The sequence below is a fragment of the Solanum lycopersicum genome, chromosome 7 (genome assembly GCF_036512215.1).
Source record: "Solanum lycopersicum chromosome 7, SLM_r2.1".
Taxonomy (NCBI): domain Eukaryota; kingdom Viridiplantae; phylum Streptophyta; class Magnoliopsida; order Solanales; family Solanaceae; genus Solanum; species Solanum lycopersicum.
This window is the reverse complement of record NC_090806.1, coordinates 10,578,931-10,592,930: the sequence shown is the minus strand read 5'-3', so window position 1 is coordinate 10,592,930 and position 14,000 is coordinate 10,578,931. Positions and strand designations below refer to the sequence as shown.

At 34.9% G+C, this 14,000-nt stretch overlaps 1 protein-coding gene across 1 annotated transcript; it reads left to right on the top strand.

The window, feature by feature from the left end:
- Positions 1–383: 383 nt before the first annotated feature.
- On the top strand, positions 384–11,804 carry LOC101265043 (putative glucose-6-phosphate 1-epimerase). Its single transcript, XM_004242864.5, has 9 exons — positions 384–597; positions 1,593–1,667; positions 3,660–3,716; positions 3,795–3,955; positions 4,045–4,185; positions 9,874–9,967; positions 10,062–10,161; positions 10,557–10,802; positions 11,425–11,804. Exons 1-8 carry the CDS (start codon positions 493–495, stop codon positions 10,769–10,771), a joined length of 948 nt encoding a protein of 315 aa, XP_004242912.1. The 5' UTR covers positions 384–492; the 3' UTR covers positions 10,772–10,802; positions 11,425–11,804.
- The last annotated feature ends 2,196 nt before the right edge of the window (positions 11,805–14,000 follow it).

Here is a 14,000-nt window from a genome sequence, read left to right as displayed (position 1 = left end):
TAAAATTTCGTAAAAGGTGAAAAAAATGGGTTCATTAAACAAGTGGCAGAAGAAGTATGGAGCCTTACAAAACTATTGTTGGTTGAGAATTTTTCTTTAAAGTATGTATATTTTTCTCTATCTTAATTTATATGATTTTTATAATCAGTGTAAAAAATAATTACACATTTTTTATTAAATAATACTTACTTAATTTTAAAATAATCATTAATTTAATGATTTACTTAATTTTAAAATAATCATTAATTTAATGATTTATATTGACATAAATATAATTTCTTATTTATTTTAAATCATAAATTTTAAATTTCGTGTTAAGTCAAACACATAGAACCAGTAACGGTGGAAGAAAGTGAAAAAAGTTATTTTTAATATAATTAATTAATTAATATATGATATGAATAAACGTGAATCGGGGAAAAAAAGGAAGAGAAAAAGGGTATGTATATTGTATTGATCGAGAAGATTGTGAATTGGTGAAATTTAGGGTGTATGATGACGTCTTCTACTAGTGAGAAACCATTAGTGGAGTTGACGAAGGGCGCTAATGGCCTTGAAAAAGTGATTCTCCGGGAGATTCGTGGCAGTTCTGCCGAGGTATGAAGCATTTTTCGTTTTGCGGGTAATGTGTAGGTATTCTGTGAGATCTTTACCCATTTTGTTTGAGATCTTTACTGTTTTTGTGTAATTGGGTTTCTGGGTCATTTTGAAAATTTATGATTTCGAGTTACATGTTTGATTGATTTCTTGAATCGTTAGATTTATGTGAAGTTTTGCTTTTATGTATAGGGTTAGGTATGGGGCAAGTAGGTACAGGGATCTGAATCCATTGTTTGAAATGCTAATGTGGTTTATTTTGCATTGTTTTAGTTTCTGAAAGTGGATGCATCAGTAGAAACCCATAATATTATACTTAAGAAACCCCTTTGCCAGCCACCTGGAGTGGCTGATATTTCAAATAGTTGACTTTTGTATTTGAGAATTTTGTTCTTGATGATTGGTGTTGAGCATTGTTGGATGTACTTTTAAAATAGAAAGTGAAAGGGACGAAACCTCTCAAATTTCAAGGAGAGTGAGTGTGATGAAACAGATCTGTACCCCCGTGATAAGTTCCCGCATTTTCAGATTTCATTGAGCAACGACCTTGATCCTTGTGCATGCTTTTACATATGTAGCTGTCATTGGCTTAAAACTTTTCCTTATCCAAAAAAAAAAAGAAGTAGCCGACTCACATTAGTCTGTGAAGAGTAGTCAGAATAGTTGTGTATATAAATTAAGTTGGTGATGCTGTTGCCGTAATTTACCTGATTTTCCCTTCATTTCTTAGTTCTTACTACTGACTCAGTCAACAGAATCAGGTTTTCTTTATGGGAAAATGTCAAGCATTATAAGGTTTTAAAAAAAAAGAATATGTCAAGCATTATGTTTCTTTTTTTTTTGGGTGGAGTGTTGGTATTATTTTCCTGTTTACAAGATGTGAAATTTGAAGTTTCTATGAGCTCTTTTGTCTTCAACATGTCATTATATTATTTTTATGTTTTTGGCATTTAGTTTAGTCATCAACATCCCTTCTTAAGTGTTTACCTTTGTAGGTGTATCTCTATGGTGGTCAGGTGACGTCTTGGAAGAATGATCAGAGAGAGGAATTGCTCTTTGTTAGTAGCAAGGTACTTTTCATTGTTATCATCTTGGTGGAGTTCTATCTGACAGCTAGTTAGAAAAAATAATTTTCTATTCGTTTCCAATGTATTCTGATCCCAACTTGTATAATACTTATGGATCAATTCCTATGACAAGGTTTTGGTTGGTGAAAGGGAAAAGTTATTTTAAGAATTCCTGGATTGTATTGTTACATTGAAATTTTCTCTCCTCTTCTGGTTGTGAGCTTGAAGAGTTTCCTCCCTTTGGTGACCAACTTTGCCCTATAATTTGGGCGGACTATTTTTTTTTTTTGTTATATGATATCAATAGCACATGGTTCGTTGAGTGTTTAGCATTTACTTCATGTGTTGATTGAACATGCTGAAAAGATAAATGACTAGTTTACTAGGGTTTTCAAATCTGGAGACCTTGCTTCTACAACCTGTGCAAATGTGAGCAAGTTTATTCTGTTTATACAAGTACTTCCCCCTGAATGGGACAAGGGATTTCTACAGGGCATGTACATTTTGCAGAGTAGAGAACATAAACAGTAGTCTATGTCTTGGAATAATTCCTTACCTATTTTTTGCTATGTTACACTGATCCTCCAAAGCCTCGTGCCGAAACCATGTTAATCCTGCACAAATTGGTCTTGGGTGTGGAATATGCGTTGGGTTTGATTAATTCACCCAGGGTGCATTAGCTCAGGCTGCAACTTATGACTGAGAAATGTAGCTTGGTTGAAATTTTGGTTTTGGTTGAACAGATATAAATGATATATATGTACATTCACATAAAACAATAATCCTTGTTTCTTATTCTTTAAGGCTGTAAGCTTAGGTAGCACTGAGATCTGTTCATACATGTTTGTGACACACATGTATCTGTAGCGAAGCCACATTGGGTCAAGGGTGGTCGGTTGAGCACCTTCGCTGGAGATTTGTACTGTATATACAGAAAATTACAATGCATATCTAGGTCAAATATTACTTGTTACATCTATTTTAAGTCTTGATCACCCTTAGCGATATAATTAGCTTCGCTAATTTGTGTGTGTGTGTATATATATGTATGTAAGTATATTTGTGTGGATATATACACAGTCGCTAAGCTTAGGCATCACAGAGCTGCCCATATGTTGGTAAACCTGGAATGAATTGGATTAGCGTGTATTGCCCGTAGTTTATGACACACTTAGGTTTGTAAAGCAGTCAACTACTACCTAAGTAAAGTTATTACTACTACTTTATTTTTATCAAAAAAAAGTAAAGTTATTGCTACTTTGGGAATGAAAGGTGGTATTCTATTTCTCTATCACAACAAGAAAAGTAAAGGTGGTGGACCGCTGTTTTCCTGGGTAGGGGAGTTGTTATCCTCATGTGTGTTGTATATATATTCACATAAAGTATCAGAATATGCTTCTCCTGTATGACAGTATGAGATACCCTTATGGAATACTAGAACTTGTTTATACTTACTTTAGTCCATTGAATTTTCAGTTAATTACTTCTATACACAGTATACAGTTCTTAGTTATGTCTTAGCACATGTACTCTTATTATCTTTAGATATTTAGCTGATGACAAATCTGACTTCTGTATCTGCACCTATATTTGTTGCACCTGTGTTCAATAATTTTGCTATTGTTGATACTAGTCAGATAATGGTGGACTTTCTTAGAATTGTTGTTGAATTCAATCTTCTTGCTTTTTTAATGAGATGGGAGTTGTGAAGAGATTGAATGCCTTCTTTGTTTTGTTTGTACAATCCCCTTTGTTGGGTGGCATATCCTTTGTACTCATTCTTTCTAGGGTAAAAGAATATTTAAATCCTTGTTATTGCGATTTGAACTTTCTTTTTCTTGATTCTTTAATGCTGGCAATTTACTGCGACAAACTTCAGTTGGTAAATCGCCATATATTTTTGTTGGATATGAGCTTTTTTCATGGTATAATTGGATGATCATGAGGATATAAATTCATAAGCGTATTACTTTCTAATCCACCACACCTTTGCAGGCCATTTTTAAGCCTCCAAAAGCAATTCGTGGGGGTATTCCTATATGTTTCCCACAGGTATTTGATTTTGAAGCATCTTCATTGATTTTCTAGTGGTTGCTCATTTTGGTAAAATATAGGCTGTTTTCTTTGCAGTTCGCAAATCGTGGCCCTCTTGAGTCGCATGGATTTGCCCGAAACAGGTTTTGGAGCATTGACAAAGACCCCCCTCCATTTCCAGCAGCTACTTCTTCTAGGGCTTTTGTTGACTTGATACTGAAACCGTCTGAGGAGGACTTGAAAATTTGGCCTCACAGGCATGGATGAATACTGTTAATATACATATTAATCTTTTGTTAGGTTTTATTGTTACTTTCTCCTTACATGGATCAATAATCATTTTTAGTTTTGAGTATCGGCTGCGGGTAGCTTTGAGTCCTGCTGGAGATTTGATGTTGACATCTCGTATTAGAAACACCAACACTGATGGAAAGCCTTTCGCATTTACATTTGCATATCACACCTACTTCTCTGTTTCAGACATCAGGTATGGTTACCCTGTGGTTTTATCATTTTCTTCTTGTTTTCTCCGGATTCTAGGAAGTTCACAAACTTAATTGCAGTTAAAATGATCGATAAATTGTGATGATAAATAATGTTTCCTTTTATTTCCAAGAAAACTCCTGCTTGGTAATGAAAAGATTCAGCTGTGAATAATTACATATTTTCACTAGTGAAAATCTGATAGACTTTCTAATATGAGGTATCTTTGTCTCTTTCACCTTCACTAATAGGATTGACAAAAGGCACAAAAATGTGAGTGATTGTCTAGGTACATGTCTAGTGTTATTATTACTATTATTATAACTTGCACAAATTTTGGTTGATTTAGGTTTAATACAAATATTGTACCTTTTGAAGTAAAAAAGGATTTTATTTATGTAGATAGTGAAGCACCAAGTTAATGCAGGACGTGAAAAATTGGGTAACCCCCATGTTCGAAACATAATACTGTTGTAACGAGCTAATGAGTTAAGCATCTATACTTCAGAATACTTACAGGTGTAGCTTTACCCTCAATAGGTCCAACTTTACATATCACCCAGCAAACACAAGCCGGACTTGATCTCAGTACTTTCTTTACTTCTTTCCATAGTATCACATTTCATAAACACTAGTAATACATTAAACACTATTAGTGCATTATAGAACCAGATGGCTGACCAAGTAGAGGTTGGCAATCTCAAGGATATCCACTTCATCGAGTGAGTCAATCTTGTCTCAAATAGTATCATGGTCTTACAATCTCCACTTTTACATGGAGCAACTTCTCATCGACAAAGATGAGGTTGGAATTAATAAAGATCAAATCTTCTGCTCTTTGTGGTGTTATTTTTTTTCTTTTCCCTAGTGAACAAAATCTGTAGTCCAACTTCTATAATAGCATATGATAACCAGTTGAGCTGAACTAGAAGCTAAAATTTGGTGTGTTGGTTCATGGATGACGTACATTGCTGTAAAGTCATTGGATCCACCAATGCTGTACTAACAATACAATCATACTTAAAGGAGCTCCCTTATTTTGTTGGAAATTAGCACATTTTATCACTAATGTAGTCCGTTAAGAGGTTCTTTAAATCATCTCTTAAAATGCACATGCTTCTGTTTTGTATCATCATTTAGTTTTTCTAAAAGTGGACAGTGCCAAAAAAGGACTTGCCTCCAATGGAGAAGAAAGAAGCTAAAAGCATGGTTCTTCTGGACGAAGTGCACAATTTTGATAATCACAAAAAATTCTTTATTGGTGGAAATTTGAACGAACATGTGTGTAAATATAATTACGGCGACCGGGTACATGGGGATATGGTACTCTAGGAAAATGAAGAAAGGGTATTCCAAATTTCAATTTAGCTTATGATTTTATTTTCGCTCTATACAAATGGTGCTAATCAGTTGGATAATATTATCAGGGACGACATTACTAAGCTTGTTAAATTTCCAAGACATTGGTGAAGAAGTGACTAACAAGAGTTTTGTAAGACTTCCGTGAGCCTTGAACTAGATTAGCTAATGCCTCTTTACCTGTCCAGTTGTCCCACCAAAAGCTAGAACTGTTAGCTTAAATCTTCTCGATAATGTGAGGCTCAACTTTTTTCTTGATTTTCATCAAAATTTTCCAAGCATTAGAATCAACAGAAGTAGGATTTTTTTTTCACGGGCTGAGCTCTTTTGCAAGTCTTTATTTGGTGGCAATAACAGGTCTATAAATATTTAATCTATAAAAGCTTTTACAAGTCCCTGTAGGAGGATTCATAGCCGAGTGTGTATAAGCGCATAGACTCTAGTCCACACTTGATAGGAACCATGCTTCTTCCGTAAGAGAATGTCCTGCTTTGCCAACTATTCAATTTTCTTTTTTTACCATTTTTGCCTACATGCCGTCAAACTAACAAGTCTTTTTTCTTCCACTGTAAATGAGAAATCCCAAGTTAGGGGAAAGGAAAGCTCTTGTTCCTGTAACCCATCATTCTTCTCATTCTATTGATTTAATGAGGAGCTGTGTTAGGAGCAGTGATGAAAAAGCTTTTATAGACCTGTTATTGACTTATTGTCACTATATCATCCTGTTAGTATTTCCGAGCCAATGATGAACAAAGATGGGAACAAAGGGGTCCCCTTGCTTGATAACTTGAGTGATGAGTTGAGATGAAAAATCCAACTCTGTTGCCATTTATCAAAATAGAATACCACACATTAGTAATACTCGTAATAATATTTAGCGATTCATCAGAGAAGCCAAATGATTTTCTTTTTCGTGGCACTAATCCCCATGGCAACCTGTCACAAGCTTTAGCTATATCCAGCTTCATAATCATATTACTACCTTTGCTGTATTCCTTGATGGTTTGAGGAATTTCTTGAGTCAGGAGAACATTCTCAGTAATCAAACTTCCTTTTAGGAATCCACTTTGATGCAGAGAAATCAGCTTACCAAGCAAAGGTCTTTTAGAAAGGATCTTGGAGGTGAAATTGCTTAGACTGATAGGTTGAAGATCAGAAAGCTATTAGGAGAGTCTATTTTGGGTATAAGAACCAAACAAGTATGGGTATAGAATTTGGTAAGGCTTTTCCCTTGAAAGAAAGTTTGGATAAAGTCCTTTATGTTATTTTGGATGATGTCCCAACACGTATTGAAAAAAGTTCCAGTGCAGCCATTATGTCCAGCAACTGTAGATGCACACATGACGAAAATAATAGATTTGGTCTCTTGAAAGTCAGGCATGACAGTAAGGAGATATTTATTAGGGCCAACAACACTAGATGCACTCATATTGAAAACACCAGATTTAATCTCTTGTAAGTCAGGTATGACAGGCAGAAGACTATTATCACCTTAGTAATGCATGGGGTGATAAAATCCAGGATTGTAGTATGATCATTGATCATTAAAATGGTGAGGATTATTAAATAGATGTTCAAAATGGTGTACATCAGCTTTGGCGTTCTTGTCATTACCTTGAACCCACATGTTTCTGTGATTTCTGATACTGTGTAGTTAAACTCTTCTTCTTGTGTCGCTAATCAAGCTACGGAAGTACTTAGTATTATGGTTCCCCTCTTCAAACCAAGTGGCTCAAGATTTCTGCTTAGATATATTCTCTTGCATGCTCATCCATATCTTATGTATTCAGCTTGGCCCCTGTTGAGATCTTCCCTGCTCTGCTCAATAATGTTTCTGACATCATATGCTTCTAAATCAATCATCTTATTCTCCCATTTAGCCACTCTGTCCCCGAAATCAACCATATTTTCTTGAATTTAAAAGGAGATGTCATTCTCCTTAGTCCTTTCTCTGCCATCCAACAAGATGGGTGAATGGTTCGATAGCTGTCGTGGAACTGGAACCTGGATCGCATTGGGTGCCAACTCATCCCAAGAAGTATACACTAAAATTTATCTAGTCTTGATTTGGAAGATGAGTCATCCGATCTGGACCAGTTGAAATTGGCGCTTGTTAAAGAAAAAACAATAAGAGAAAATTGTTAATAAACTCCGAATACTCCTCCAGGGCTTTGGATATCACCCTACAACCAAACCTCTCCTTCGGGAATCTTATGGTATTAAAATCCCCCCCAACACCCAGGGTATATCCCATCTCCCTGTACCAACACCTTACTCCTCCCAAATAATTCTCCTTTGAGCCCATCCGACAGATCCATAGATACCCCAGAAACCCATCTCCTTTCCAACATCAAAAGGCCCACTTGATAAAATTTATTATTTGAGATTGCCATAGCCAAATAGATGCAAAGGATTTGGATTTGCATATTAGAAAAAAGAAATAAAAATGAAAGGCTTATTGCTGAAGAAGAAAACAAAGGAAGAAGTAAATAAACTGAAGTAGCAGAGGAAGAGGCATTGCAAATTTGAGAACGAAAAGGATGACAATGAGAATATTGAAGTTTACATGCAGAGAAGTCGTGCTTAATAACAATATATTTATTTTCACCCTTCTTTTTTGTTTATTTTTAGATCTTTGTTTTGAGTAAAATTTACTCTTTTGCCTTTTAAAGTGAGGCTCAAAGAAGCAGCTGTTTCTTGTTCGGGTCACTTTGTACTTTACGTATCAACACATTTCTATGAAGGGCTTCACATAATCCATGAAGCAATCAAGCCTTTTTGTACCACTGAATCTGCTTAAGCTATGAATCGATGGCTTTCAATGACACTGCTATCTGAGTTCGGGAAGCAAGTTATGTTCCTGTCCTCTTATGGTGAGTCTATTTGACTCATATCAAACCACTGAAGTATCAAATATTCGGTTTACACAAAAGCAGTTTGGAATATGCTCTGTATAGAAGATGTAGATCAAATTATAGAATTAATAGGGAGCTTCTAATTTTGGTTAGGGCTGTAAATTTTTTGAAGGTGGCCAGCATGTCCTTAATGCTAAAGAATACAACTTTGTCGATGTTGAAAAAAAAAACAGTTTTTTTCAACTCATTAGATGCTTCTGGTAGACATGCAGGTTTGTCATTCTTGATTGTTGATATCTGGTCCTCCTAGATAAGCACAACAAAAGTTATTCTGAGGCTCTTCTAATATTCCTAATGTCAGGTTCAGGATGGGAAATGGATACTTCCTTAACTACTCCTTCTGTCCCAATATATGTGCCACACTTTCGTTATAGTTTGTCCCTAAAAGAATCTCACCTTTCCATCATTGGAAACAATTTAACTTTTTTTTGAACTTGGTAACTTGGAAACAATTTACTTTAAAATTTCTCTTTATAGCCACACAAATGTCAAGGACTATGTTACACCACAAATCAAGTCTTTCTTTTTCTTAAACTTTATGTCAAGTCAAAGGGTGCCACTTATATTGGGACGGGGGAATATTATTTTAAGATATGTTTTAGCATTCTTTCTAGGATTTTATGTCTTCGCAAACTTTTGGAAGACCTAAATTTGGTTGCCTCTTTGTCGGGATTTATGTAAAAAATTTGCTCAGGATATTTTTTTGACCACACGAATAAATCTACTTATCTTAAAGAGCATATAGCTCGGCAACAAAAAAGGAAGTATGTTCACCTCCTCTTGCTTTTCTTTTCTCTCAAGTCTCAACTGTCATCTGGCCTCTCTTGCTATATCACATCATCTTTTTAATCAGTAAGCTTTAAGAATAAAGGACACACATTCATAGCCTTGTTTCTTCATCCTCATCTTTTCCTCTTTATTTTAGGCACTTTTAGAATTAGAGAAACTCCATTGAGTTTTATAAAAGTGAAGAGGAAGACTCAGTACTGCTCCATGTTTATTGACCTGCTAGTTAAATAATTGTTAGAAAGTCCCATATTGGGAGTAGTGGGGTGGGCGGCTCTCCTTGCATGGTCTTGGGCAATCCTTACCTCATGAGCTAGCTTTTGGGGGGTTTGAGTTTGGCACATGGTCCATTGCTTATCATGATACCGGAGCAGATAGAGATTCTGAGTTCGAGTCTCACCGTCACCCGTTATTAAATGAATATCCACGTGCTGGACTCAGATAAAGAATCAAGCCCGCACATGAGGGGGCGTGCTGAAAACATTTTTAAGTAAATAAAAGTTGCTCTCTAATTATGTTTTTGATAGGATGCTCGCATACTTAAACAAGAATAAAAATATTTCTGTAAATTTGTCGTCCTGGAATTTATCTTTTGAACTAAACATATCATTTCTCCTTTTCTCATTTTACAGTGAAGTCCGCGTGGAGGGCCTTGAGACACTTGATTATCTTGAGAATAAGGAGAGATTCACTGAGCAAGGCGATGCAATTACTTTTGAGTCTGAAGTGAGAATCTTATCAGCTGGGGCTTCAACTATTTCCTTTCATTGCTTTAGCACTTATGATTTATCTCTTGTGATGTCTGTGCTATGTTCTATAGGTGGACAAAATATATCTCAGTACCCCCACAAAAATTGCGATCCTGGATCATGAAAAGAAACGGACATTTGTTATTCGAAAGGATGGGTTGCCAGATGCAGGTAATTGACAATCTTTGTAGCTTTCCTGCGTATAGGAGCTTGATTTATCTGAAGAGTAAATTGGGTTGCTGATTGCAATGAGAGAAAAGTCAATTCTTTTGTCCTGCTATACTGGGTTCAGAACCTTGAATTTCTAGGAGCTCATTTCATGTCAGTCTTAGTGAAAGAATCACTATTTTGTGCTTCATTTAAATAAGAGCTTGATATTCTAGGGTTTTTTTTCCTCCCATGCCACTCTTCAGTATATCTTAATTTTGAACAAATTGTTCAGGCATGTAGCAACTCGATATTTGTAGAATGTATGGGTGGAGTATCTATCAGTAATAAACTGTTTATGGTAGTTGTTTGGATTTTCTAATGGAGAGTGGCTTCTTTCTGTAATTTCTTCTCCCCAGTTGTGTGGAACCCTTGGGACAAGAGAGCAAAGGCCATAGCTGATTTTGGAGATGATGAATACAAGCACATGCTGTGTGTTGAGGCTGCTGCAGTGGAAAAGCCTATCACTTTGAAACCTGGTGAAGAGTGGAGAGGAAGACAGGAACTTTCTGCTGTTCCTTCAAGTTACTGCAGTGGCCAGCTTGACCCAAAGAGAGTTCTTCTTGGCAGCTGAGAAAAGCCTTTTGCTGGTTTATAGTGTACAGGTATGTTGCTGACTTAATACGTAGTCACAGGTGCTCAGCAAAATAATAACTACTAGGGGATCTTCTGAAGTAATGTGACATAATCACAAAAAATCTATAAAAAGCCATTTAACAGTTCAAAGTATGAAATCAGATTATGGACTTAGTCTTTTGGTTTGTTTGGGTGCAGAGGGGACACATTTGGGGTGGGGGTCGGAGGGGTGGGTGGTCAGAAGAGGAGTGGCTTGGCTGTGTTCTTAATAGAAAGGTGAAAGGGAAACAATGTGTATGTGAGCCTGACAGAATAGTATTCCTTCTGATTAACTGTGTTAATATCTTGTATTTTTGACTGTAAGCTCATCTATTTTTGTTAATGTCTGTAAACTGCGGTTGTCAATAGCTTCCCATTCACCTTCATTATAGCTGTTTGTAATGTTATAAGGTTGACTGTAATTGCTAGATTTTATCAATGTCATTCCGAATTAACAAGTTGTATCGTTCCAGCAGTCACTCTGTTGTGGTTCTAGATTGAACAGTTTGTAGTATCTTCCAGTTCCAGTTCTTTATAGTTGTTTAATTTTTTCCTTGATTGTCTTCCTACATTTTGCAGTCCTTGGGATTTATTACTTGTTTGCTGCTGCAGGTGCTTTGTTGCAATTTATGGTTGGAGTGCAACAATGACCTCTGCCAAAGACCCTTTACTCTTGTCATATTTTACATTTTCTATACCTTGGGTTGGAAGGTGAACTTCTTGAGTAGCCAAGTTGTTGAATAATACTTCGGTTAATATGGTCAACTATTTTGGTATGATCGGAAAGCGCATGGTGTAAGGACTGTCAAAAGAATTATAACTGTTGTCATAAACAAATATAATATGAATCTTCTGCCACTCTAGTATAGTGTGGGTCAAATATGCCTTTTTTTGGGCAGTTGAGGCTCCACAGAAGTTGATCCAAGTAAGTTCTGAAAATGCATAAAAATGTATATATAGATCACAACCAACTGGTTATGATGTTTCCTCTATTACCCTTGTTTGTTTGGATCTTATGTGATTGCACTCTACTTTGCGAATGGTGTTTGACCAAGTAGTGATATGATTATCTAGTAGCCTGAACTTGCATATCTGTTGGTGCACTTGGCATCTCTATTGTCTGAAGGCTTAGGTAGATGTGGTGTCATAGCCACTCATGGTTTTCCTCTCACTTCACGGACTCTTAGTCTTTACACCGAACACATACATGCCTGGAATTGTATGTAGTAGTTTGTCTCTAAAATTTGATATAACATGTTAGATTCTCCTCTTTTGACAAAATAATCGACAAAAGCTCTGTTCATCTTTTGGAGAGATTCATATGTCTTGCCTCCTCTTTGGCTCTTCTGCTCTTGAAAATATTTGCATCATCTAGTAATTAAAAAAAGTAGTCAGTAGTTAAGGTAAATGAAATTGTACTCTCTACTTCACAATATACTATATTCATACGTTTAATATCACAATATCAAAGAGTATTTTGATATATTATATATATCTTTAATTTAAGATTACACGATTTAACAGTTTTTTTTTTGTACTTATATTTTGTACCATAAAAAAAGTAGGACAAATTAAACAAAAGAGAGTCATCACTCAAGATTGTATGTTTATCTTAACAAAATAACAATGAATAAAAATCACTTAATATGTGGAGTAATTTGCCTAAATATGAAAAACCAGCATTTCCACTCAATTATGACTGATATTTGTTGATGAAATATAATTTTGATCTTTAAAAATTAAGACACATTTTAATTATCATTTGGCTTTCCAGACATAGCGAAATTGTTAATTCTCATTCAGTTTACATGTATATTGAATCGGTTCCCCAAAGAACCTCCAAAGACACTACTTGATTTTTTTTCGGATCTAGATCATTATAGGTTTTCGGAAATGCAATAATTATTACAAAGATTATGTATTTTATTGTGAAATGTATTAAATATTTATAGATATGCGATGGTGAACTCAAATAATTATTATTTTAAGAATATTTAAAAAAAATCAATAAACTTCAAATCTTAGATTCTCCTCTGATAAAAGTGACAAAATTGCTTTGCTATATACAGGGCCATCTGAATACGCTTGGGGCCTAAAACCAAACTTCAAAAAGAGGCCTTATTTCTTTTTTAGTTGTTTTATGTAAATTGAATAATTATAACATACTCAATATGATTAAAGAAGGAAGAATGTACACCAATCTTATGAAGCAAGAATGTAAACAATAAAATTTTTCAATGAAAAGTAAATACAAGGTTTAGAATAATAAAGCATGGCTCAATAATCTAAAAAGTTCATATAGTGATATTGAAATAGTTGTGTTAAATTTGATAAGTTGATATAATGATATAAACATAATATTAACTTGTTGAAGTGCTTGAAGTTTAAACAATACACACACAATTTTATTTATTTTTAATGCAAAAAGATTTAACCGTTCCACCGAATTTAGAATTTTCATTTTTGCCTTATTGTGAATGGAGGCAGGGGCTTACCCACCTTAAGTGAAGGTGTATCAAGCGTAAGACTAGTCAACGGACCGGAACTGGGTCATCGGACCGGAATGAACCGGTACCGGACCGGACCGGAATCCGTTGACCGGTATCGGGATGAATCGGACCGGAATTACCGGGATGGTTCATCGGTTCCGTCCTGTTCCACTATATACCGGGACGGAACCGGAATGAACCGGAACGGACCGGGATGGAATGAGACGGGATTAACGGGACGATATTTTTTGAAATTACGAAAATATAATTTTTTTTATTTTTTAAGTATAAATTAATAGTTTTTAATTTATACTATAATTTTTAACTTAAGTTTATTTTAAAGATATTTTATTAATTTTTTTGATTATTGTTAAGTTTGTAAGTAATCTAATAAAGTTTTCAAAATTTAAATCTTTTCAAGTTTATACTTTATAAGTTATTACTTATATTCATTAATATTTATTTTATAAGTTATATTTATAACTTGTATCTTGTAAATATTAAATAAATAAAATTTGTAATTTTAAAAAAGTAAATTAAAATATGGATAAAACAATTACAAAAATTAAAAAATATCAATTTAATTTATTTAAATTTGTAACAAATTACAATTTCAATTTACAACTATTAGTAGAGTACATAGCTTACGCAGCCACCTTCTAGGAAGGGTTCTGTTTCAACTATGTCTCGAATGTAATA

Bases quoted from the DNA above. Each gene is read 5' to 3' on its own strand.
- LOC101265043 (XM_004242864.5), top strand. From the start codon at position 493: ATGATGACGTCTTCTACTAGTGAGAAACCATTAGTGGAGTTGACGAAG. The intron at 3,956-4,044 runs GCATGGATGAAT...AATCATTTTTAG, and splicing joins TTGAAAATTTGGCCTCACAG to TTTTGAGTATCGGCTGCGGG. The intron at 9,968-10,061 runs GTGAGAATCTTA...TATGTTCTATAG, and splicing joins CAATTACTTTTGAGTCTGAA to GTGGACAAAATATATCTCAG.